Source organism: Heliangelus exortis, chromosome 2, assembly GCF_036169615.1.
Source record: "Heliangelus exortis chromosome 2, bHelExo1.hap1, whole genome shotgun sequence".
In the NCBI taxonomy this organism is placed as follows: domain Eukaryota; kingdom Metazoa; phylum Chordata; class Aves; order Apodiformes; family Trochilidae; genus Heliangelus; species Heliangelus exortis.
Genome location: NC_092423.1, coordinates 127,862,689 through 127,887,746, shown reverse-complemented (window position 1 = coordinate 127,887,746; position 25,058 = coordinate 127,862,689). Strand labels below are relative to the sequence as shown.

Genomic DNA, 25,058 nt, shown 5'->3' with positions numbered 1-25,058 from the left:
TAACTAATATAATCCAAAAAGCTTTTTTCAACAAGAGTGTAGAGACAGGTTTTGTAGCCAGAGACAGACAGAAACAAAGGGAAAAGGCAAAACGGTCTTTTTCAAAAAAGGAAAAGTCTTGCTTTTTATTACATTAATGAATATGTGTCCTTAATTGGAAAATGCATCCTTTTCTTTTACTGGAGTACTCCATGACAAAGAAAGATCACTGAAACAAGAATGGCATTTGGACTGCTCACCTCCAGTCGGATGTACCCATTTCCATCTGCAGAGGCCAAACTGAGCAGGGTGCTGTGGGAGATGCGGGTCCGCACCATCAGCTGGACCTGAGTGCTCTGGGTGCTGAGGATGCTTCTCGGCTCATAATGAATCCAACTGTCCCTTCCAAAAGCCCATTCTGGAAGCACTAAGCACAACACACACAAAATCCGAGAGAAAAATCTCGGAAATTAGTGCTCACTCAGGTCTCCACAGTTTGAGAATTAAGCTGTTCTGAATGTCAGGATTTTAGTTCTTAAGAAGCTTTAACAGTAAAAACGCATCATGGAAAGCAAATCCCCACTGCCAAGCTAATTAGAAAAAGAACAAATCAAGGATACTGAATTTAGCTAGGAAAGGGACAATCACATAATGTCTAAATCTAGTTTTTCTTTCAGCAGTTTAGTCCTATGGTTAGTAATGCTCACTGTTAAAAAATATGCAGTCCCATTTTCTCCCTGGAGTGTGCAGTACCTTTGTCACAGGCTGCTCCAGAATATCCTGGGAAACAGTCACACTGAAAGAAATTCCAACCACCAACACACTTGCCGTGGACACCACAGGAAGCCATCATACTGCTCTGACACATTTCATCTGTAAGAACACAGCCTGGAGCACTGTTCAAGGACTCCGCAGGATGCTCTAAGTCGTAAACCTGGAAAAAAACCCAAAACAAAACAAAGAAAAGCACCAGGTGTCTGCAGTTAAAGCTACTTAACCCAAGACTGGTCTTAGCAGCCCTACCTACCTTACTATCAACAATGACATTGCCAATGCAGCCAACAAACCCTCTGAAGTGCCTTTGTGAAATGTAGTAAGGCAAGGTCTTCTTAACTCCACCCAGCTGCAGGGGCTGATGGCCACTGAAGAGCCTACCCATGCTGAAGGGAAGGAGGGAAGGGAGGGGAAGGGAGAGAAAGGGAGAGAAAGGGAGAGAAAGAAAGAATTTGTGGCATGCAACTTAGATGAATTTCACACATACACACCCCCCACACCCCCCCTTTTCCTTACTCTTTTGAGCAATTATGTTTCCAGATTTTTATTTTATATATATATATATTTTACCTTTGAGATCCCACAGTCTCTGCAGAGGCTTCACAGACAGACAGATCCATTTGGGAGATCTTAGTGGCACTGTCATTGTCTCTAACTGAGACATTTATGCAGTGGTCAAGAATCAGCTTCACTTTCTAGGGAAATGCATCAATTATTTAAAACAATTGTGTCCAGAGATGTCCACACATTTTAATTACACATTTTCTTTCACATAGCAGAAGGGGGAATAGTAACTAGTAATTACAGGGCAGGAAGTGTTTTTAAACTAATAAAACACTTCCACCTACTAGTCTGGAAGGTTACTGCTTATGGTGTATAACTAAGAAGCCACACAAAAGAAAGATCTGACTTTACCATGACTACACCAAGCCACTGACATGGTAGAGGGAAGATGGGATTTTCTTGGAGGTTCCTGCCAAATTAGAATCCAGAGACAGTCTAGTAGAAGAGACAGTCTGCCAGAGCTCCCTATCCCAGACCCTGACTTGGCCCTCAGCTTGTCATACGGGGGAGCCTAGCAGATACCTTATGTCAGCAAGACATGTCAGCAAGATCTCAAAAGCAAGATCTTCCCTTACACAAAAGCATATATTTTTTCTTTGTGCAGCATGTCTAAAATGACTTGGTGGAGCAGAGTTTCTTGTACAGAAAAATTAAGGATATTTCACTCCATCAGTCCAATATTTTCCCTTGAATTATCACAACTCTGTGGTCAAACTGAGCCATTAAATTTAAAAAAAAGTTGCAGGACACATTTCAAAATTGGATTAGACTTTACAGGCTTTGTTCTGCTTCACTGCCTCAAGACTAAGGGGATGTCTGAGCTGACCAACTTCAATCCCTGCTGCTCCAGAGATGATGAAAGCCTGATTGATGAAAGATCTGCAGAAGGGCGGCAGGATTTAAGAGGGATAACTAGGTATATGAATCAGTGGTTTCACAGGATTGTCTGTATTATACTTGCCTTTCCATCATTTATAATTTTTATATTGTGCCAGCGTCGATCTGCAACGTTGACTTTTTGTGACAGCTGCAGCAAAATCTCACCAGAGCTGTGGCTCATGGTCAGTGAAGGAATGCCTCTGGAGAGCTCTGCAAAGAAGAGACTCTTAGTGGATATGCACCAACCATGTTCCTATACAAACACAGATGAACTAAGTGTTGCAGTTAGATTTTAGTTGGAGGAGTTCTTTAGCCAGTTCAAAAATAATCCAACTTCTATCACAGGATAAAAACTGACCAGGCTGGCACGTTTTTCTGGATTCTTTTTCTCCAAAACAAACTTTCTGAACCTTTTATAAAAAAAACCCTGTCAACAAATAGAATCTCACCTTCACACAAACACAAAGAACAAATACTCTGGAAGCTGCTAACCTAAAGCAATGAAATCTTCCTGTTCCCCAGGCTGCCCTGGTGCCACTGGTCCATGGTAGAACAGAAGGCCATCGGCGACTTCAGTGATAAACTCCAAGGAGATGCGGCTCTCAAAGCAAGGCTTCAGGGGAGAGAACCAGGCATAACCATGACCTCTGAAGCTGTGTTTTGTCTGCTGGCAGTCTGGTCCATGAAAATTTGCAGAACATTTGCAGCTGTAAAAGAATTAAAGAGAAGTGAAAATCCTCCATCCAAGCAGAAGTCACGAAGGGCTCTGCCCACAGCAGGGCTCCCCACTTCAAACACAGGAGCCCATGTGGCTTAGGCTGTAGTGAAGGTTAAGCACCAGAAAAACTCTCATCATGAGATGTTCCCTATTGACTTGTTTATACAAACACAATTTAGCTTTAGTTCTAAATAACAGTATGTTTAGGCAAGAATAATTCTGTGAACAAATGAGGGACACAACATAATATACAAAGCTCCTGAAAACCTCCGATCTCTTCTGCAAAGGTGAGAAGCCCACTTTTCACTAGACTTAGTTATCAGCTTGTTTAAACACTTTTTAAAGTTGACAGGGAAAGAAAAGGAAGGGTGTGTAACATTACCCTGAAAAACCCAACAAAAGGGATGACATTTGTAGATCTTGATAACTTCACTGTTATTGCAAGCTACTTACTGGGCTACTTCCTTTACACTAGGTAAAAACAGGTGCTCAAGGTTCTTAATACTCTGGGGATGCTGTAGAAAAGAATAATCACAGCATGACAATAACAAAACAAAACAAAAAAACCCCCCAAAAAAGCCAAGCAAACAAAAAAACTCCAAACCGAAATAAAAGAGCAACAAAAATAGTCAGGACAGGAGATAAATAGTTGAACCCCTATTTCTTAGTTTCTGCTTCCCATAGATTGCTGGTACCTAATGAGCAGGGTGACAGGGGTAGGATGAAGAAAATGATCACTCAAAAAAACCCAATAAAAACGGAGCATAAGTAAAGAAGCCACAGAGCTGAGCAAATGACAGGTGCCAGAGCCTACCAAATGCTTCTGGGCAGCAAAATTTCCCTGATTGTATCCAAGTAGCTGTGTCAGATGTAGATCTTTACTATGACCAGGGCTTCTGTCAGGTTCAGTCTGAGTCCTGTCACCCGTATCAAGGGTGCTCAGAAGAGACCAGAAATAGTTTCTGCTTTCCTATGCTGGGATTACCATTTTTAAGCAAATGTACTTAAGTTTTGCCTTCTGGAAGGGGAGCAGGCTCATTCTGAACTACTATATTCCCATAATTTTTTTCACCTTTATGTTATTTTATCAATGAGATGTCATTTTTGGAGGAAAAAAAAAAAGATGCAAGGAATGTGGGGAAAAGGTTATTAGGTGACATAAGTGACATGATTTAAATGTTTAACAACAGCAAAGTACCCTGCACAAAACAAGAGCTTTTTGAAGGATGACTTTAAAGGAACTGATGCAGCTTGCAAACTTCCCAAGGTCTTCCCAGAGGCTATGATGAACCTAAGTACCTATCTGAAGAGAGGGGTTTATTTGCAAGATCTGTGTGTGAAGTATAACAAAATTCAGTCCTGTCACAGTGGGAAGACAAGCTTCCAGCCCCCCTCTTGCAGACTGAACTAGGTCTGCACACCAGACAGAGCTTTACCAACCTGTAGCCAAAATCAGTATCCATGCATGTGCCACCATTGAGACAGGGATTTGTCTGGTATGAGGAGCAGGAGAGGTGAGGACTCTCCCGAGCTGCACAGCCACAGACAGCATGGCTGAGGACTGTCACAGACACCAGTGAAAAGCTTCCAGCTTTGGTGATTGTTGGCAGATGACTCTGTTCATGCTTGCTGATGCATCCAGTGCTATGAGTGCAGTTTGCTGTCACACATTCATCAATACCAATCTGGGTGATATTGATATCCAAGATGTTTTCCAGCTGTGGAGAACAACTAGTTGCATTCATCTGACTTTCCACAGAGAAGCAGCTCACAAATGACTGTCATGAAAAGACCAAGTCTTATTTATCCTCAAAACTGGTTGCTGTGCCACTTCCTTCCAACATCTATCTTCCAACATTTACCCAGCCAAAGGCAATTCAACTTGCTATCTGCTAAGGCTGAGCATTTAAGTCCTGCCTTGCTGTCAGTCAGTTACAGTGCAAGTGAGCACTTAGAAGACAAAAATATTGTGAGAGAGAGACATTTAATTAACATTCACATCCTCATTTTTCTCTGGAAAATGGTTACTTTATTGCTTTGCCCTCTTAACTCAGAAAGTTGGAATTTTTTACTAGTTTGGAAGTTTCAGCAACGGAATATTTCCGTGCAGAAGACTATAAATCAAAATATTAAGACACCATTAAGAAAGGCAACAGCCAAACACAGCCTTTACATACAGTTTTATAGTCTTTTCAACAGGAAAAACATGTTCACATTTCTAAAAGCTATTTGTATTTCAGTGTCTTAGTAGGTTTTTGTAGGTTGTCTTTTAAAACATTTGTATTTGAAATTTTTAATATAAATGCTAAAAGACTGTCTGACTGTTGGTCTGCAACAAAAGAAGCATGGTCAGCAGGTCAGGGGAAAGGCTTCTCCTCAACACTGCTCTTGTAAGACCCTACCTGGAGTGCTGCATAAGGCTCTGGAGTCCCCAGCCCAAAAAGGACATTGAGCTGTTGGAGTGAGCCCAGAGGAGAGCCACAAAGATGACCAGAGGGCTGCAGCACCCTGTGGAGTTGGGATTGCTCAGCCTGGAGAAGAGAAGGCTCCAAGGAGACCTTAGAGCTGCATATGAAGGGACATACAGGAATGCTGGGAATGGAGCAAGAGTGTGTAGTGATAGGACAAGGGCTAATGGTTTTAAGATGGAAGAGGGTAGAGTCAGATTAGACATTAGAAAGAAATTCTTCACTGTATGGTGAAACACTGGAACACTCTGTCCAGAGAAGTTGTGGCTGCCCCCTCCCTGGAAGTGTTCAAGGCCAGGCTGGATGGGGCTTGGAGCAACCTGGTCTGGTGGGAGGTGTCCCTGCCCATGCAGGGGGATTGGAACTAGGTGATTTTTGAGGTCCCTTCCAACCCAAACCATCCTATGATTCTAGGATGCACTGATTTAAACTATCCATTTTTCTTACACATTATTCTCTCAGTCATTCTAGGTACACACATTCACTAGGCAATGGATTTTATATGAACAGGCACAATGAGAAGTTGCTGTGGTTTCACATGCAGCAGGGGTACTTACCCACGCTCTGGAGGCAGCTACATTGCCATTCAGTTTTTCTGCTTTATAATAGAATGGACCATAAACTGCAAACCAAACATCAACTCCTCGGGTTTGAGTTGGGCTATTTAACACACTGAATATGTGAACATTGTCTAGTTGAACTGATATAATTTCTGAAAGCAGCTTCTTCATCTGGTGGTATTTACTCTGGTTTTCAGAGGACTGGGATATGAACTCCTCTGGAGTGATATCTGCAATAGAAGGTAAAAGCCTGACAAATGCTTATATTGCAACTGCTGCAGCAATAAGAGAGAGAAGCACCACAAAATAATGCTAAGGTTGCAGAAAATGCATTCACCTGCAAATCAGAAGTATTTGCATTTTTAGGCTCTGAAAATTTCCATGCCAGTTTCTGCTCAGGGTTTCTGTTTTGAAACTTTTTGAATCTTACTGATTTCTTAAAAAAAAATCTTTTAAATAAGAAACATGTTCAAGAAGATTTTAGTTTTCCAAATATTGAAACAATTTGGAGTATTTCAGGCACACACTTGTTCAAATTTTTTTTTTCTGAAATATAAATTGCTGTTTTGTTAAGAAGTTGGTGTAGAAAACATTCACTTGTTTTCTGCATTAGACAAGGATTTCTTCCTGCCTTTTTTCTCCATAGATGTGCCTTCATGTGCAGTGTCAGAAAACCATGCAAAAAGGTTCATTTTCAAACAGCTAGAAAACTATGAACTCTCATCCCAAGGCCAAGGGCATTAGAATTCCAGCAGTAGCATTAAAGAGGTAGATTTCAGTATTATGATCCTAACGTGTTTCATCACATTGTTTACCTTTTATTCGTATAGAACCAGCATTGTTGAGGGCATCATCTTTGATTTCTTTCACTATAACCTTTACTGTTGAGACAACATCTGGCCAGACTCCATCAGTGACTCTGACTTTTATGTTGTATGTTCCTGGTGGGGTTCCTTCTTTCATTGTCAGCAAACCTGAGTTATCATTAAGGATGAAGTACCTGTAATAAGAGTTAAGCCAAGAAACAAGATATGAGAAGTTCAAAAGCTAAGAAGCAATTATAATCACTGCTGTTTTTTTCTGATCTTCTTTATTTTGGGAAAGCTACCAAAGAAAGAAGATGTCTTCCCTCATGAAGGTTCAGGGCAGAACAGAACATTTAAACATTGCCTTCTGTTGTGTCCTAATGACTCTTTGCCTGTATAGAAAGGTTTTGTCCTGCTTCCATGCCATATTTTACTGTGTAGGAAGACTCAGGCTACTATAGCCATAACTTTAGGAACAATGGAAACTCCTAGTTTAGATATATTGAGACAAACCTCTGAAAGGCACACAGACATCTCAACACTGGTGGCAGTCCAAGCACTTCAGTGTGAACACATTTGATATCAATAAGGTCTTAAAACCAGCGGTGACACAGAAACATCAACTCTCCAGGAGCCTGGATGAAGGAGCATGGGAGTTAGTGGGTGCTTCTTTTGCAGTGGCTCACTGATACTGATTATGGGCACAACTGTGAACTGGAATTTGGAGTGGTGTTCTAGCCCATCAGGAAATGGGAAGCAGACCAGTTTGGCACACAGCGTTATTTATTGTGGCCTCACACTCAAAAGAGCTTTTGGGGAGGTACACACAAGCATCTAACCAACAAAATACTTTGGTATGTTTGTTTTCAAAAAAAAAAAAGACCGTTTAAATACTTATGTTTCATTGTGTGGGCAAGTTTTCCATACGTTTCCCTCAAGTCCCATTTATTTCTCTAAATACCTTGATGATTTCCCTTCAAATTGGTAGGTTTTGTGATCCAAATCATCATCATCAGGGGCATGGACCTGGCCCAGTACAGTCGTGGGGAGGATACCTAAAACAACACAGCATTTAAGTGCCATGGGCAGACATCTCACACATACACAAACAGGTTGACCATTCAAATTTTACTGGTTTAAGTCTGAAAGCTCTACAGAAATAGTGGTGATGGTTCCTGAGAGATGTGCAGCAGCTGCAAATACCACATGGCACAGCATCCTGTTTGTCAGGTATTTGCTCTATGGCTACAGAGATTTAATTTACAAGGTGGCTGCAATGAAAATCAGATGAGAAGGAAAAAAAGACAAGGCACATCTAAGGAAAGACTTGAAACAACATCAGAACTACTAATTTTCACTATTTTGGCTGCAGTCTCCAACCAGCTTCCAGACTGGTTTAGACAGGGATTGGCGTCTGGCAGACCAAAATGCTGACTGGTTATAAAGGGCAAAAACCACTAGGTATTTGGATGCAATGAGAGCAACAGAGAGAGGATATCCAAAATATGGTAACCAGGCTTATTTTGAGTAGTTGGTAAGACTTTGGGGTGAGATGGAAAACAGCATGTAGTCTGTTAGTTTTGCATCCTCTCAGCCAAGCTCACAGATTAGGTTTTTTTAAGTTTTACAAAAGCCATTTCTGAAGGAAAGATCCACAGGTATCTGAATTAATATGTCTACTGAGTAAAGATGCAAGAATACGGTAAGAAGAGGAAAAAAGTGGAACTTCACTGTGTGAAAGGGAACAGTAGAAACCCTGACAACTGCGGAAGAAAAAGAAAAAAGAAAAAGGAAAAAGAAGGAAAACAGAAAAAGAAGGACAACGGCAAAAGGAAAAAGGAAAAAGGAAAAAGGAAAGAGGAAAGAGGAAAGAGGAAAAAGGAGAGGAAAGTGTTTGCACTCCTGCAGCTGTGGCAACATCCATTGGACATTTTTCAGGAGCTGGTATACAGGATGCCCTGGTATTTGGCTCACACCTTACATGAAAGTAACATACAACATGATGGTAACCTTCTGATTCTGACTCTTAATATTTTAAATAACCAAAGACCTGGAGACTTCAATGGTGTTTCAGCACAAATAAATGGTATCTACACAGAAGTGTAGATCTATTTAATGGGCACAATCTATTTAATGTGCTATCAAACCATAGGACACGCAGCAGAACGGAAGAGGAAGCAATGACCTGAGCCTACTTGGATGCAAACATCTCAAAATCTTTTTACCCGTGTGGTTTATTTTGCTGCTGGGTTTATGATGTGGGGACCCTGGGTCACAAGATAACTGCTAGGTAATTGCCAAAGCAAGAGTTGCCTGCAGTCAGACTTCACAGAAAAGTCCCCCAAACCAGCATTCGTCAGCTGGAGGCTTACATGAATGTTTCAGGCAGTTTGCATGCAAGTTCAGCTTAAGAGTGTTCACTAAAACTTAATTCAAGTCTGGAGGAGGAAAAAGGTTTGAAGAGAAGGAAGAAGGTTCTCAGCATTTAGACTCAATAATTTCCCAGCAACATGATGAATTTTGTTAATTTTTTTCCCCTGAAATGTTAATGCTGCTGGAAAACTGCATCTGAAAACAAGAGACCATTACTCAAGTTGGATGGAAACGTGCATAGAAGAGCAGCCAGCTATACTTTTCCTTTACAGTTGGCTCAGTTTCCTCTACAAACCAAATGGCCCAAAGTCCTGTTGCCCTACACATCTATTGCTCTCTCGGGAGGCTTAAGTAGGGCTTCAGTAGGACCTCTACTAAGATCTTAGGTTATGTGGAACAGGACAGAGTTCTCCTGTGAATCTCACAGCTGCTTCTTTGCCCTTACTGTCACACTTGGAAGCAAGCACCAAGGGGTGATTTACCATCATAGCTGTAAATGAGACATTCCATGTGGCCTGCAGAATGTGGGTGATCATTCTGGTCCCCAATATTAATGGTCAGTGTGTTAGTGGAACTCATCGGGGGGATCCCACTGTCTGTGATCAGGATGGGCAGGTAGAACACTTTGTCCACTTCCCTGTCAAATGTACGCAGAGCGGTGAGCAAGGCACTTCCATTCTGTAAGTCCTGCAAGTTGAAGTTATTTAGACTACCAAAATCACTGAGAAGGTGAAAGGAGAAAGGTGCTCCATTAGCTGCAGTGTCCCGGTCCTTAGCATACAGCAAGGTGGAGGTCTCGTTCATTTGGACGACCTGTGGAGAAGCTGTGTTTTCCCAGACCACTGGGCTATAATGAGCCTCAAACTCTGGCCCGTTGTCATTCACATCCTGCAGAGTCACTAAAACAGTGCCACTGCCAGTCAGAGGAGGCTGCCCCATATCAATGGCAGTGATAATGAGCTGGTACTGTGTCACCGTCTCATGATCCAGCAGCCCTGCAACCATCACCCACCCATCACTAGCCACAGAGAACTGGCCACATGGGTCAGACTTGTTTAGCAGATGGAAAGAAAACCTTCCATTCAGGCCAGAATCCAGATCAACAGCAGAAACCTGAACAACTTTGGTGCCAACAGGCGCATCTTCCCCCAGAGCGGCCACTTCATAAAACTGAGGGTAGAAGACAGGAGCATGGTCATTGGAATCCTCCACATAGATCACACAGTGAGCAATGCTGAAGAAATCCATGTCCTCTGCTTTCACAGTCAAATTGAACACCCTCTCATGAGGCTTCTCAAAGTCAATCCGCTTTCGTAGCCGGATGAGCCCACAGTTATTGACCTCATCTGTCTCTATGAAGAACTTGCGATCGTTGTCCCCATCAATGATGCTGAATGTCACCATGGCATTTTCTCCCTCATCTCTGTCCATGGCAGACACCACTGCAACCTCAGTGTTAATACTGGCATTCTCAGAGACAAATGCAGTGTAGATCCTTTGCAGGAAGACTGGAGCGTGATCGTTTACATCAGTTACCAAGATAGTGGCGGTGCCCGTCCCAGTGAGCCCTCCTCCATCTCTGGCCTCAACCACTAATCTGTACTTGTCTTCCTTCTCCCGATCCAGGGACCCAAGCACAGTGTAGATGGTGCCACTAGCTGAGTCAATTGAGAACAAGTTCAGATTAATTTCATTTTGGACATTCTGAATGATGCTGTATGTTAGCACAGCATTTGTACCAGCCTTTGGGTCATCGAGGTCCACTGCTGTCATTTCCATGACAGAAGTGTCTGCTGGAGAATCCTCAGGGACGTGGCCCATGAAACAGCCATCCAGCACACAGAGGAAATGGGGGGTGTTGTCGTTCACATCCCTCACTTCTATGATCACATCTGCAAAGCCTGTCAGTCCTTCTCCACTCTCATCTGTTGCAAGGACCAGGAAGCGCCACGTTGCTCGCTTCTCCCGGTCCAACCTCTTATTTGCACTGATCTCGCCCGTGTTCTCATCAATGCTGAATTCACTGCTGGCCCCCTGTCCATGCAGAGAATAGTTGATGGCATTCTGATCAGCTGCTTGGTCAGGATCTGTTGCAGAAACCTGGAACAAAACACAGTAGGTAAGTGTTTATGTAAAAGAGAAGGGAAAATCACTGTGCTTTCACTGATGGCAGCTGGTATTGTGCAGGCTAAATAAATATCATGCATTTTAACAGCAAACAGCTATTGGTTTCAGTAATCCAGGTCAAGTACTGTTTCAATAAACATCATGAACAACATAGAGAAACAAAAAGAACACACTTATACAAATACATTCTACTTCCCAGTATATTTGGGAAAGAGGGAATAACTGCAGGAAGAACCAAGTGGAAATAATAACAGATCTACTGAGTAAATGTTTCTTGTGAAACTCTTCAGAGCTGGAAACCAAAGGCAAACAGGGGCTGTTTCTCTCCAAGCCCACAGAAGGCTGCAAAAGCAGGGTGGCAATACACCCAAGCTGATTTATCAGCACAAGCCAGAGAGACCTCCCAGCTTCTGATTTGCATCCAGGGATTGTTTAGGACACTGCTACTTGGGCCAACCAAGCAGTCCTCACGCCAGGGACTGCTCTAACAACAAAACAATGAAGACGAGCAAGTTCCAAAGGCAAAGAACAAACCCTGATAATGTTCATTTGGTAGTATAAATGTAGCTGAAAAGTCTGACTCAAATGCATGAGATATGTGTGCCAACCATGCTATGCTTGCCCACTTACTGTGAATATGATAGCTCTGCTTTGCAGAAGAAAGCCATCACATTTTAGAACACCTAGAATCATAGGACCATTTAGGTTGGGAAAGACCCTTAAGATCATTTAGTTATTTATGCTGGTCAAGGGAGCAAGTCCATCACACAAATTCAATCAGGCTTACTTTACTGTCTTTAGAGAAAGCTGCTAACTAAATCCTAATACCAGGGCTCACCCACCCTAAAGAAACTACCTTTTTGGATTTGTGTGAATGGCTGTGATTGACCTGAACAAGAAGTCAGGTTTTGTCCTGCTTTCTGCATGCTGCTTTACCTTTAGGACAAGTACAGGCAGATCTGTGAGCTCTTCTAAGACACTGCCCTGGTATTCATTCTGAGTGAAGACTGGTGCTTCATCATTCTTATTGATGACATTGATGATGACAAGAGTGTGGTTTTCCCATTTCCCATCAGAAGCAACGAGCCGGAGCTCATAACGTTGCTCTTGTTCGTAATCCAGAGGCTGAGCAATGAAGATAGTTCCAACCTCAGGTTCCACATCAAAAACACCTTTAACATTTCCTGATGTGATCTGATACCGTAGTTTGGCATTTGCACCTGCAAGATAAAGTAAATGACCATTGCCTGTCCCTTCTCTGAATGCTCAGTGCAGCTATGCACAGTGGAAATGTATCCAAGAAAAACCTTGTTTGTCCAGACTGCTACAGCATGTGTGGGAGAATAAACATAGACACAGCCTCAGACAGAATGATCCATGTATATCATCTGAAGGAGTTGTGTACTGGGGGTTGGGTCTGTATTTATATTCACAAATATAATTTACAGTCACAGACAAGCACCTGTTTATTAATCACAAAGGAATAAGGTGCCTCTAATTTATTTTGCATTCAGTTACCTATACTAAAAAGGTAACATGCTATTAAAATACTGGAAGCTGTTTTTTCCTAATGTTTCCTAAACATCCAATTTCAAATGCCAAGTCATTCTTTTTTCTTTTCCTTTTCCTTTTTCTTTTTTTTTTTTTTTTTTTTTTTTTTTTTTTTTTTCTTTTTCTTTTCCTTACCTTTTTTTTATTATTATTAACCACTGGATGGTGCTAAAATATAACAAGTCCTCTATTTTGATCAAGAATTCATCTCGGAACATTCCCTGGGTACAACAGCAGTTGTTTGACTGCTGCAAAACATTTAGGAAGAAAAACAAAGAAAATTGTCTGGTGTTTCATGTTTACTTATTTGAAAAGGAAAAAGAAAAACACTGCATTCAAGGAGAAAAAGTAATTTCCCAGATTAAATGGATGAACTGCTAGGAATACAAAGAACATTCAGTATTTTAAGTTGTGAGTCATCTGTGGATGAAAAAAATAGAGCAATACGGATGGCAAGAAAGTCAAAAGGCTGTGTTGAGCATTGCTCAATGCTTGGAAAAGCCTGGCCACCTTTTCAGCCTGCCTTGCAGCATCACTTGCTACCTGTTCTTGCCAAATCCTCCCAATTGCAGCAGGGGGGTTTAAATGACCTCTTCTCCATGGCAGGCCCTGAGGGGCACAGGCAGTGCAACGCTGCCACTGAAAGGAATGGTCAGCTCCCTCCTGCTCCAAGCAACACATTCATCTGGTGTTCATTTGGGCCCTGTCACCAATGCACAAGCTTGCTTTCTTTTCTATCAACAGGTTTCTATTCATCCAGCAAGCTGAGATGGACTAAGTCATCAAAGAAGCAAAAAAACCCTCTGCAGTAGCAAAGATGGGAACTGGCTGCTGGTGTGTGCTGCTGGGCTGGCTCAGCTCATCTGGTCATAGGGCAGTTTCACACCATCAGAGCTGCCTAATTCCTGTCTCCTCCAGGCCTTCAGTGTCATCCCACATCGTTTGACAAATTCTTCTACAAGCAGATTCACCTCACTAATTCACCAAAAAGCACACAGGTTTGGTTTCTTGCAGTAATAATAAGTAAAACTGGCTCTCAGGCAGCTCTGGAAAACACAGGAGACAGCACAAAGGAAGCAGGTGCTCAGGAGTGAGTTTTCCTGTTAAGTCTTCTGAAGTTACAGCAGGGTTATGACTCCAGGTGATTTTATTCTACCCCTGTGAGACTGCCAGCTAGCTTGACCTTTGCATCACACAGCTGAGCACCTAATTAAAGAAAGTGCTGCCATATGTCCAGAACTTGCCTCCTCACTTTTACAAATGCTTAATCATCTCCTGAATGAAGAGATCTGTTTGCCCAAGAAGAACGTAGCCCTACACACAACACAGAGTAATACTAAATGACTTAAAGAGAAGGACATGCAGGGCAGGTCTACTTACCTTCATCTTCATCATTTGCTGTTGCTGTCACAACAGGACTTCCAACATCCCTGTCCTCATCTATGTTGACCTCATAAACTGACCGAGGAAATGCTGGAGCATTGTCATTCACATCACTGACAAAAATCCTTACATAGGCTGTGTCTAAGAAGAAGATGCAAGAGGAACGTGCAGAAATTGTAGAAATATAATACCTTGTGTTTCCAGACAGTTCACATGCCCCTCAAGTCCAGAAAAGTTAAGGAATCCAATCTCTGATATCTTTTATCCAATATATAATTCCTTACTAGTTTTACCTGTGTTGGGCTGCCCATGGACACCAGGTCTAGCAGATTCTGAAGAGTCCTGGGACTGAACTTCAATCAAGTAAGAGGCTCTTTTCTCTCTATCAAAGGATGCATGGGTAGAAATGATTCCTGTCTCAGGCTCAATGGTGAAGAACTTGTAATCCTCACTGTCATCTTTCAGTATTAAGTAGTGAACCTAAAAACGAAGTAGTAGTTAAGAAAAGCTGCAGTTTCAACTTCCACTTGTATGTCCAAGTGCTGTGAGCTCGCCCTCCCCAAGTAGCCTCCTGGGACTGTCAGCAAAGGAGCAGGACTCTAAGGAAAGACAGTTCATCTGCATAGAATATTTTGTAGTCTTTTGAAATAAACCTCACTTAGAATTCTCAAACATAAGAACAGCTGTACCAGTCATATCAAAGCCCATCAAGCCCAGTATCTAACCTCCAACAGTGGCCAGCAAAAGCAGTTAAGAGAGACCATGAATAACAGGAGAGAGAAAGTACTGAATTCTTCCCTAGTGCATTTGCAGCTTCTAGCAACCCACTGTGCTTCTTATCTCAAAAGAAAAATAAAAAATAGGGCTTAGAGTTCAGGTCCCATTCAACAATACTGAACAAATGAAAACCTCCACAGATGACAGTTATCCCACTTTTTCCCTTTAACAAAGATCTGGCTTCCTCCTCTCAAAATAATATATTTCCACCACTTCACCTCCCTAAGTCATGGCCAGAGCCCTGCCAGGCAGTTCTACCACACCAGTTGCTCTTCAGAAGTTGCAAAATGGAAGCTGCAGTACAGCAGATCTCTACTAGATCTGCTTACCTCTCAGAAGCACTAGTAGGATTCTGAAAAAGGTTCAGGGAGATGCAAAGAAAATGAGCTGTTTCCTTTATAATATTGCTTTTTCATAGGTAGAGGTCATTATGACAATGATGGTCAAATATTGGCTTTCACCATTTGACCAGTCATGGTGAAAAGAAATGTTGTTTAATTGACCATATTTAAATACCCATATTTAGCTGATCACCATCACTGCTGGTCAATTAAATAATGAGCTGAAGAGGAACATGTTTGGAAACATGTTCTGCAGTCACCTCCACTTGTCTTGTCATGGAAGTGACCCTGAGAAGCACAAAGAAGTGCTTTGTTATTAGTGCTGGATCAGGATGAGCTGCTATGACACTGGATCCCAAGATCATGAACAGCATCTTCTCTGCCTGAATCCCATATTATGCACATCTGGCATATGCTAGAGAGATGCTTGACAAGTGCTGTAGGAAGTGTTTGTGGCTCATTGTCCTGTTATCTGCTGTCTGTGCACTCTTACTAATTACAGTACTAAAACTTGCCTATTAGGAGGAAAAGAATTGGATGTAAGGTCAAACCTCTCCATGTAGGCCAGAATCCAAGTCCATAGCTAACACCTGAACCACAGATGTGCCAACATCAGCTCCTTCTGGCACAGACACCTCGTAGTTAGAAGATGTGAAGAATGGAACATTATCATTGACATCTGCAAAAGGAAGCAATGAGGATTATGATGAGATAATGTTGGAAGACTTCTTTTACTGTCTTTTTTTTCCCCTATAACTGTAATTTTTCTTGAAGTAATCCTGATTTGGGTCTTCCCACTTTCATGGCAGTTATCAGAAGGTGTTTTATAGACATTAAGCAATTTCTGGAAGACAGTGGCCTAATCTCAGCTAAGATACTAGCTAATAATTTGACCAGTGATTATCTTATAGTAAGTCCATGAATGCCAGAACCAAGAGGCATTTCATCCACAGTCCATAAGAGTTGGTTATCTACAGCAGCAGTTAATTTCAGCATTTTTTGAAGGGCTGATTAATATGCAATGGGAATTTTGCAGTCTACAGAATTGACAAGGAAGGTGTATAAGACAGACTTTCCTCCCCTTTGTAGGGCAGTATAGCCAGTTATGTGAGGCTGTAGGACTCAATGGTTATTTAGGATGCAGTTGCACATTAGCCTCATCTAACTACTGGCTGGTGTCCAAAGGAAGCATGCTGAACTTCCCACTCTTGTCATCCTGCTCTAGGACATAGGATCCCCCTTTCCACAAGCTGGATCAAGTGCTCTATGTAAACATCACTCATTTTTTTGCTCTGAGAGAAGACTGACTTTCTCGAGAGAAGGAGAGTAGCTGATCTGACCTGGTCTGCAGCTGTGCAGATCCAACACAAAGAACATGGTGAGATGGTGCAGGAGAAAGAAGAGAAGGGCTGCCCTGGTAGCAGCCATCTGCAGCCAGGTCAGATGAGGCACCATGAAACGTTATGTTAAGCTCACATCAGTGCTGCTCTTGCTTGTCATCCTTGCCTGACCCCTGTGGAGAGCTAAACTGGAAAAGGTATGTCCAGTGTTTTAAAGGGCAAGTTCCTGACACATTTTCTTACTAAAACTGATGTGTAGGACCAGATAAGCTCAAAGGACAGGCAGGGAGACTATGGCAGCATTGATCTGGGTCTGTTTAAACTGCTCCAGAATCACATTCATCTGCCCAGCCAATGTTCCTCTTTGTCTGTAAAACGATTACACTCAGAAATGCTTCACAGTCCCCTACATCTTACTGCACTTTTCACAGTTTAGCAGCCACATTTTAAGAAAGTAATTTTCCTCTGTTGTGGCACAGCACCAAAACAGTGGAGCTGTAATGACAGCTCCTTGGATCCATCTGTCTTTACGAAGAGCAAACAAAATTCTTAATATCTCATTCTGCAAACCCTTAAGGACACATTTAGTTTTACTAATGCCACGGGACTCCATTGATTCTGACATACAACTATTTGCAAAACCAATGTCTTAAATTACTTTTTTTTTCCTAGTTGTTTGTGTGAGCTTCTGTAAATCCCCGTTTTCTTTCTCTCTTATTTGCATAATCATCTGTGAATTTTTTTTTTCTAACAGTCTTTCTTTTTCTATTGTATAGAAGACAGTATGTCTTCTTAGAGATATGTTCCAGCAAATTCACTGAACAAAGTAAGGAAAATAAGATGCCACAAAAGGCTTTCTTTTCTGTGGACTAGTGCATAAATAAAGGACAATTCTGCCTAGTAAACCATCTGATTGTTATTTCTCTTTTGAAGGTGTTTAACTTGCTTTTTTATCTCAATAATGCATACGTGTGTGTAAGCCTTTATTTGTATGAAATACTAAGTTATTTAAACAGGATTTTTGCTTATGAGCAAAATGAAGCTTCTGCCAAATTCTGACACCAATAGCTGCACTATAGGCAAAATTTTGGGGGACAGGGTCCATAATCTACAATGAGGCTCTGCCCTTGACATGAAGCACTCTTGCTCTACAAACCTGAAAGGTTTTTACATTGGTGGACTGTGGAAGACAGGACAATGCTGTGATAAAGTGATGCAGGGAAGTTGGATTTCTATGAAAAGTACCAGCTAGGTCTCTCATTTCCATGGTGGTGGGTGAGACATGTTTTTGCTAAAGACCTTATTTATTCATATTTTCAGCTAAATGACTACAAATCACAATTAACTCTACCAATGCTTCAAAAAGAATTAAAATCAGATTTATAGTTTTATGTGGATATATAGCAGAGCCTTACAAAATGATACCACTATAAGGAAGACTGTATCAAGTATTTGAAAACTGTACCTATTGTCAGGACCCTTGAATTTTCATTTCTAGTTTTAAACTCAGTGTTGAACAGAAAATTCTGAATGTAACAACAATCCATAAATAGATTTAGCTTCTATTTGATGTTTATCTGAACTGGTTCTCTTTCGATAGCACAGAAGATTTCTAATAATACTTGTCTCCTTTCAATAGTTTGGGGACATTTACTAGATTTTTCCCCCTATCAAAAGAAAATCTTCACAATTACACTAGCAGGCACTAGTGTTGCATAAGCATTCATACAGCCCATTTTTGCATGATGACATTTTCAGATTTTATGGATGCACTTAAAGATTGTATCAAACATGCCCTTTTAATGATGGCACAGCTTCCTTTTACAAAGGAAGTACAAAAAACATAGAAAGCATTCTTAGGCGACTTGACATTTCATGGATGGTACCTTAATTCACAAGTACTAAAAATATCACAACTATTGTTTTGAACGAGCTTACCTGTTATGTTCACACAAACAGTGGTAAAGGAAGCTAAAGGTGTCATTGCTACGTTTTGTGCTCGGACTGTCAGGGTGAAAAACTTTGTTGTCTCAAAGTCAAGTGGTTCAGCGACGAGCAGAGAAGCAGATCCATCTGCTCTGTTTGGCCTCAGGTAGAAATGAACTGGCATGTTAGTCTCTGGAACTTGACCCTCCTCCAGATTATATGTAACCCTGGGATCACCAAGGGGGGATGTGGCTTTGATGGACTGAAGAAGAAAAGAGCCACCACATAATGTTCATGAAGCACGAGGCTGCAAGTGTTAAATATTCAGCTTGATGGCAAGAACATAGACGCATATATATTCTTCAACAACATACATGCCTATATGATTTGGATAGCAGAAGGCCAGCAGTTTACACAGATGATTCTCATTTTACAACATTTAGGTTTGTTGCAGGTCTTTAAACAGCAGTCAATTTACCTTCCTGCAAACGTGCCAAGCTAGAATTGCATCACAGGCTAAAGGAAACCCCTCCTCTCTCCTCCTTCCAAAACAAAAGCCATCCAAAAGGAAACCAGTTCTCCATTCAGCTGTACATTTTACCAGGCAAGATACAGACAAAACCCAATTTGTTTGCAAGTGCAATATTACTGGCAGGAGGAGGAAGGCAGGAATTACCTGGCAATTTACAGATGAGCCTATCTTTAAAAGGTTAAAAAGAAGCTGGTTTGGGTTAAAAGAACTCCAAAGCAAACTACAGCTAGTCCATGCTGTAGAGTTAAACTGAAAAAAGCTGTAGGAAAGATGCAGGCAGGAAGCACAGTCCACTGAGGATGGAGGTGTGAGGGAGCTGGTCCCTTGGTGGGAGCACTCAAAGAATTCCCATGCAGGCAGGGCACAGGATTTGCTTCTCAGTCAAAGCTGCTGCCTGCAGGAGCACACCCTGAAGGCTGATGGTGTAAGAAGTCCTGGGAAAACTGCTGCCAGCTGAAATGCCAGCCTATTCCACAGCAGGCACTCCTGACAAACACTAGTGGGTACTCAGGTGTGAAGGCTGATAAGGAAACAGCACAACACAATAGGGTTGCAGAGTGGGCATCCGTACCACAGAGACAGAGCACAACAGAGGAAGAAGATAAAATGAAAAGAAGAGGGAGGGAAGTAATTACACTTTTAACATACCACTATCTTGGTGTCACGAACTGTGTTTTCAGGGATGGTTACCCAGTATCTGTTCTGCTCCCACTGGGGTGGCTGGCTGAGAGCATTAGTGACAGTCACAGCCAGCTCCACAGTGCTGCTCCTGTTCCCTCCATCAGTCGCTACAATATAGCGGGTAATGCGCGTTGCCTACCAAGCAAAGAAGATCCAGGATACTTGCAAACCATTTTGTACAAATCAAGAGACTGCAATTAACCCTCTGCAATGGATCTGAGCCACTGGAAGTTGCTTTCTTCCAAGCAGAGTCACATTACCTGGGGTAGCAGGCGGTTCACATACACCCAGCCCGTGCTGGGGTTTATCTGGAAGTAATCCAGCTGATGCTCTAACATTGAGTATGTGATGGCAGCATTCACACCTTGGTCATTGTCATGAGCAGCAACACGGAGGAAACTTGTCCCCACTGGAGTATCTTCACTGAGGAAGTCTTTGGAAAGACAAAGGCAATGTCAGCAGGTCTTGTTCTGATTTACCAGGCTGTGTAATACAAATACTCCTGTAAAACCTCATGGACCAAATCACGGGAGATTAAATGGTTCTGTAATGAGGCAGGTTATAAAGTATTGTCACTAACAGGGTGCCTACAGTCCTCTTTTAGGTTCCCACCCCTTTCCCAAGACATGATGGGCTGTTAAATGAGCTGCTGGTGGCAGCATCACCAGTGGGAGGCAGTGGGTGATCACAAAGCACCAAGACGGAGGCCACAGTGAAGATCCCCCCAACACCTCACTGCTTTGGAGAAGCTGCTCTGGGCAAGGACAATGATCATTTTGTACATGCCCCTTTCCTTAGGTTTCACTACCTGTTTCCAGCAATCCACCTGAGATTAGAGGCTGTGTCTTTGTGTCTGTAGTCTTAGACAGACCAGTCCTTCTTTGAACCAGCCTTTATAAACGTTATCTAAAAATCTAGTGGCAAAGAGTCCATGCAGTTGAGTACCCACTTCAGAGAAAAGTAGTTCATTTTGTCTTCCCTCAAGCCTGATTTCTGGCAACAAAATGATGAGAAATTGTGAGCAGTCATTTCCTACTCCCCTCCTCTCTGTGAGGCACAATTTTATAGATAGCTATCACATCCCTGCTGGCTGCCTCTTTCCACAAACCAGTCTTCAGATTTCTCTTATCTGACTGTGGCCCTGCTCTTTCCTCCATCTTCAGCCATCCAGACCCAATTCCTCCACCACGGGTGCTTGCCTGACAGGGTTTTCAAGCCCTTTCCATGCACCAAACCCAGATTATTGAAGTGGCCCTGGCATTGGGAAGGCTGTTGCAGTTAGGTTTAGACAACCCAGTCTGTCTAGTTAATCACTTCTTTCTCAGGAACTGTTTCATATCTTTGATCTCCCTTGTATGTGGCTCCAACAGATTTGCACACTTTGTATAAAGTGGAGGGGCCACATTCTCAGTTCCATTTTTCTTCCTTAATTGCAGAAGTGTGACAGTAAAACCTTAAACTACCACCACTGCTTGCTCCATGAACAGCAATCCGGGCTTTAATCAGCTTCTCCTGTCCCCCAGGACATTTAATTAGCTTAGGATTCATGTCCTGGTATGTCAGTAACAGCCAAAGCTGCTCTCAGAAGAGGTACACTGGCACTAAAATAGATTAATGAAAATTAAATGCAACAATAAGAAAAAAGGTAAAATACCTGAGTTTGTGTTTAAATTTATGCTTTTATAGTCAAATCTTGTTAAATTGCATTGTAAGAAAAAATACAAAATTACTTGAAAAGGGCCATTCTCTCCCATTCCATATATTTCTGCTTGCTGCTGGCATAACTCTCACAGTTACTATACCACCTCTCCATAGAGTTAACCATTTCTTTAATGTCTGTTTTGCAGGCAGATTACAAAATGAAGGTCTTAAATCAGGGATCTGACCAACACACTAGTGCAGCAGAATAAAGAACCAGTAGTTTCCAGGAAGAAGAGAAACCTTTGGCAAATAGCATTTGATCTTGTTAGAGAAGAAGCTATTTTTAACTCTGTGATGTGCAAACATTGATTACTTTTGTATAGATGCTGGAAAAGTGATATGCATAAAGTGACCTTATTATCTGCTGTTTCCCTATCCCAAAGAACTGCCTTTGCTAGTTCCCTGTGTTCATGAAAAAAGAAAAAAATCTGCCCATTTCTCAGAAACGCTGAAGTCACCATAGTTACCAAATATAATCTCAGCTTTACTACTTTTGAATAAAACAGTCTGGGCCAGTTTCACCTGAAGGAAGCATCTGAAGGTAGAGTAGAAAGGTTCATCTTTGCACAGATCTTTACCTTAAGAACTTCTCTGCTCTGTTCAAAAATATTTATCTCCAGTGAGACCACTTCTGACTGATTACTCAATACTACTTTGGCCAAGTTTGCAGAAACCTCTGGTAGGAACACAGCAATTACTATTCCCAATTTGCACGTTTTAACCAATTTGGCACCTGGAGTTAGTCTAATGTCACTCTAAAGGCCCAACACAATTTTTTTGCTGTCCTTGTGCATAACTGTGAAGTGTAGATACATTATTAGACTATTTTCTAGCAAGTCATATTTTCTTGCTAAAATCCTGCCATATAAGCACCCAAACTCTCTTTGAGTTCTGCTAAAATGCTGGCCTCAGTAATGCTAAAAATAAGTTCTTTATGAGCTATAATGATTTTAATAAGTCATTGGTCACTGCTTGACATTTCCATAGAACTGGCAGAACATGCCCAAAATGGCATTGTTGTCACATGCCATGTCATCAACCATTTTTTTCTGCCATTCTTGCTGTGGTATTTATGCAAGAAAAGGGCTGCTCTAGTCCAGCAGCTTGGAAGTACACACATCACCTGTCAAGTGTAGAGTGTTTGAGGGCACTGAAGTGCAGGATTCTACTGGAGAAGCATTCAGTAGAATTAAAGACTAATGAAAAGCACGTCATGTGGGGATGAAAAAAGGAATGGCACCAAGGCAGAGGGGAAAAGCTAGCTCAGCAGCACAGTCATAGGAGGCACGAGGGCTCACAGCCAATCTCAGGCTAGAATCCAAGGATTTTGGGCTCTTTGACAAGAGATAAATACCACTGCAGCCTATTGAAACAGAGGTGCTGTGTCAAAGAGACACAGCTGATAATTGCTCTTCTAGTCAGGGATGATGACTTCTCATGTCGTGTTGTGTTTTGGGACATTGAATCGAAATTCAGTGTGCAAAAAAACTAGGCAAAGGGAAGAGATCATATCTGCCTGATCTGTGGGAGTGAAGACTGCCAATGTTTCCAAGAGTGGTACAACGAATAAAGAGGACAACAATCAACTCTGCACATTTCCACTAAGAAGTAACTGGCTTAATTGACAGCAAAGGAAGACTGGTCAGCTAAAAAAATGCTATAAGGAACTGCTCAACAGGTTCATGTTGAGGTACTGGGACAGGCAGTGAAGAAACACTCACACTGATAGCGACTGTTCTCAAACTTGGGGTCGTTGTCGTTGATGTCAGCAACAAGGACGGTGACCTGGCAGACGCCGATCAGCGGTTCCTGAGCCTGGTCAGTAGCAGTGACAGACAGTGTGTACTCCCTCTGCTTCTCACGGTCAAAACTCTGTGTGGTTGTGATGACTCCTGGGAACACAGACACCTCCTGTTCTGCGGGTCACAGCCCTGGGACTGAATTTGCACAAAGGAACGTGCACATCTCCTGTGCAAGAGGAAGCTCTGACCACACACAGCACCAGCCATCAAGCTTCATCCACACCAGCCTTGCAATGCCTGTCTTGGACAAGACCAAGTCAAATTCCCCTGTCTCTACTCTTCTCAAATGTCACATGCTGCCAGCAGTCAACAGCTTTCCCCCCTGTTGCCACAATACAAGGAGCTTCAGTCTTAATACCTTGTTATCTTCCTTCTCAGGGAACACAGAAGGACTTTCTCTTCCTCATCAAGAGGCCACTCCTAGGTTTGCTGCCATGATAGTCCAAATTACTAAATATTTCAAAGACAGGTCATTATTACTCTGGGTCACACCACAGAAGGCACAAGTGACGTGACCCAAGTAATTTCTACTACAGGAGCCAGAAGCTGCTACATTGAACTGGTTAAAATAGGGTAGAATCACATGGATCAGTTAATAAGTCAAACTATTTTCTCCCCATATTCAGCTTTTCCTCTCTACTAAGCGAGATTCTTCATGTCTCAGATATTTTCTTCTGGTTGGGAAACTTACAAACTGGCCTTCTCAGGACCTGTGTGCCTACTATGTTAGGGACCACGATTCTGCTGCTCTGTTGTCAGCCCTCCCAGTCTCCTGCATAGTCCTGGGCACACATATCAAATCTTACTGTTTTGACTGTAGAAACACCCACAGCGTTTATAACTCCTTCACCTGAAATGCATCAAAACTGTCTGTCACTGCCTAGTTCTGTTAGGAGGGTTTTGATTCTACACACACAGCTCTGGATCCCCTATTTGGGCATGAGAGGAGAAATAAATGTTTTAAAGAACTGTCAGGACACACTGAAGGCAAGAACAAATTCAAGCTGTTAGAGTCATACTTTTTGCTCTGCATTTTTATAGCTACATTTGACCCAATAGGAAGATAAATGATACAGAATAGCTTTTTGTCTTCCTATTGAACTGGAGTTTATTTTCCTACTTAATTTGTGACTTAAATCACTATCATCGTAATTTATGTGCATGGTTGTCTGTATACCAAAACCTTTTAACTGTGTTTATTCTACAAGTTGTAATTGCTAACCCAGCAGTTACACTGTTAAGTCATGAGCCCTCTCAGACACAGAATCACAGAATTGTCAGAGTTGGAAGGGACCTCTAGGGAGCATCCAGTACAACTCTCCCACTAGAGGGGGATCACCTAGAGCACAGGACTGCATCCAGGTGTGTTTTGAGTATCTCCAGAGAAGGGGACTCCACAGTATCTCTGGGCAGCCTGTTCCAGTAGTTTGTTACCCTCACTGTGTGAGGGTGACACACTCACACCAGTGGCATTCTCATTACAGCACAAAGCCATTTTCATTTTATCTCAGTAACCTGAAAGCTACTGACCTGTGCTGGGGTCAATGCTGAAGCCAAGGGAAGCTCCATCTCGGTGCATGAGCCCATACTTCACCTCTCCATTAACACCAAGGTCTGCATCGTAGGCTGCTACCTGTAGCACGTACGTGCCTGGAGGCTGATTCTCCAGAACCCAGGTGCTGTCACTGTAGTAAGCGCACTAAAAATACACCCAAACATCCAACCCTATATATTACACAGAACATTACATGAATTTGCTGCACAGTATCAATATTT

At 42.1% G+C, this 25,058-nt stretch overlaps 1 protein-coding gene across 2 annotated transcripts in view; it reads right to left on the bottom strand.

Moving 5' to 3' along the window:
* LOC139793383 (neural-cadherin-like) overlaps positions 1–25,058 on the bottom strand; it is a 54,009-nt gene that overhangs the window by 5,305 nt on the left and 23,646 nt on the right. For both annotated transcript variants that reach the window (XM_071737971.1, XM_071737972.1), the window contains exons 9-28: positions 24,813–24,981; positions 23,202–23,372; positions 20,040–20,212; positions 19,747–19,914; positions 18,579–18,828; positions 15,852–15,979; positions 14,476–14,662; positions 14,180–14,323; positions 12,185–12,468; positions 9,604–11,221; positions 7,710–7,803; positions 6,758–6,942; positions 5,940–6,172; positions 4,355–4,632; positions 2,689–2,903; positions 2,275–2,406; positions 1,324–1,444; positions 1,007–1,139; positions 733–913; positions 240–406 (exon numbers count right to left, since the gene is read on the bottom strand). In XM_071737971.1, coding sequence (XP_071594072.1) covers positions 240–406; positions 733–913; positions 1,007–1,139; positions 1,324–1,444; positions 2,275–2,406; positions 2,689–2,903; positions 4,355–4,632; positions 5,940–6,172; positions 6,758–6,942; positions 7,710–7,803; positions 9,604–11,221; positions 12,185–12,468; positions 14,180–14,323; positions 14,476–14,662; positions 15,852–15,979; positions 18,579–18,828; positions 19,747–19,914; positions 20,040–20,212; positions 23,202–23,372; positions 24,813–24,981 — 5,031 coding nt within the window. The remainder of the gene's footprint in view (positions 1–239; positions 407–732; positions 914–1,006; positions 1,140–1,323; positions 1,445–2,274; positions 2,407–2,688; positions 2,904–4,354; positions 4,633–5,939; positions 6,173–6,757; positions 6,943–7,709; positions 7,804–9,603; positions 11,222–12,184; positions 12,469–14,179; positions 14,324–14,475; positions 14,663–15,851; positions 15,980–18,578; positions 18,829–19,746; positions 19,915–20,039; positions 20,213–23,201; positions 23,373–24,812; positions 24,982–25,058) is intronic.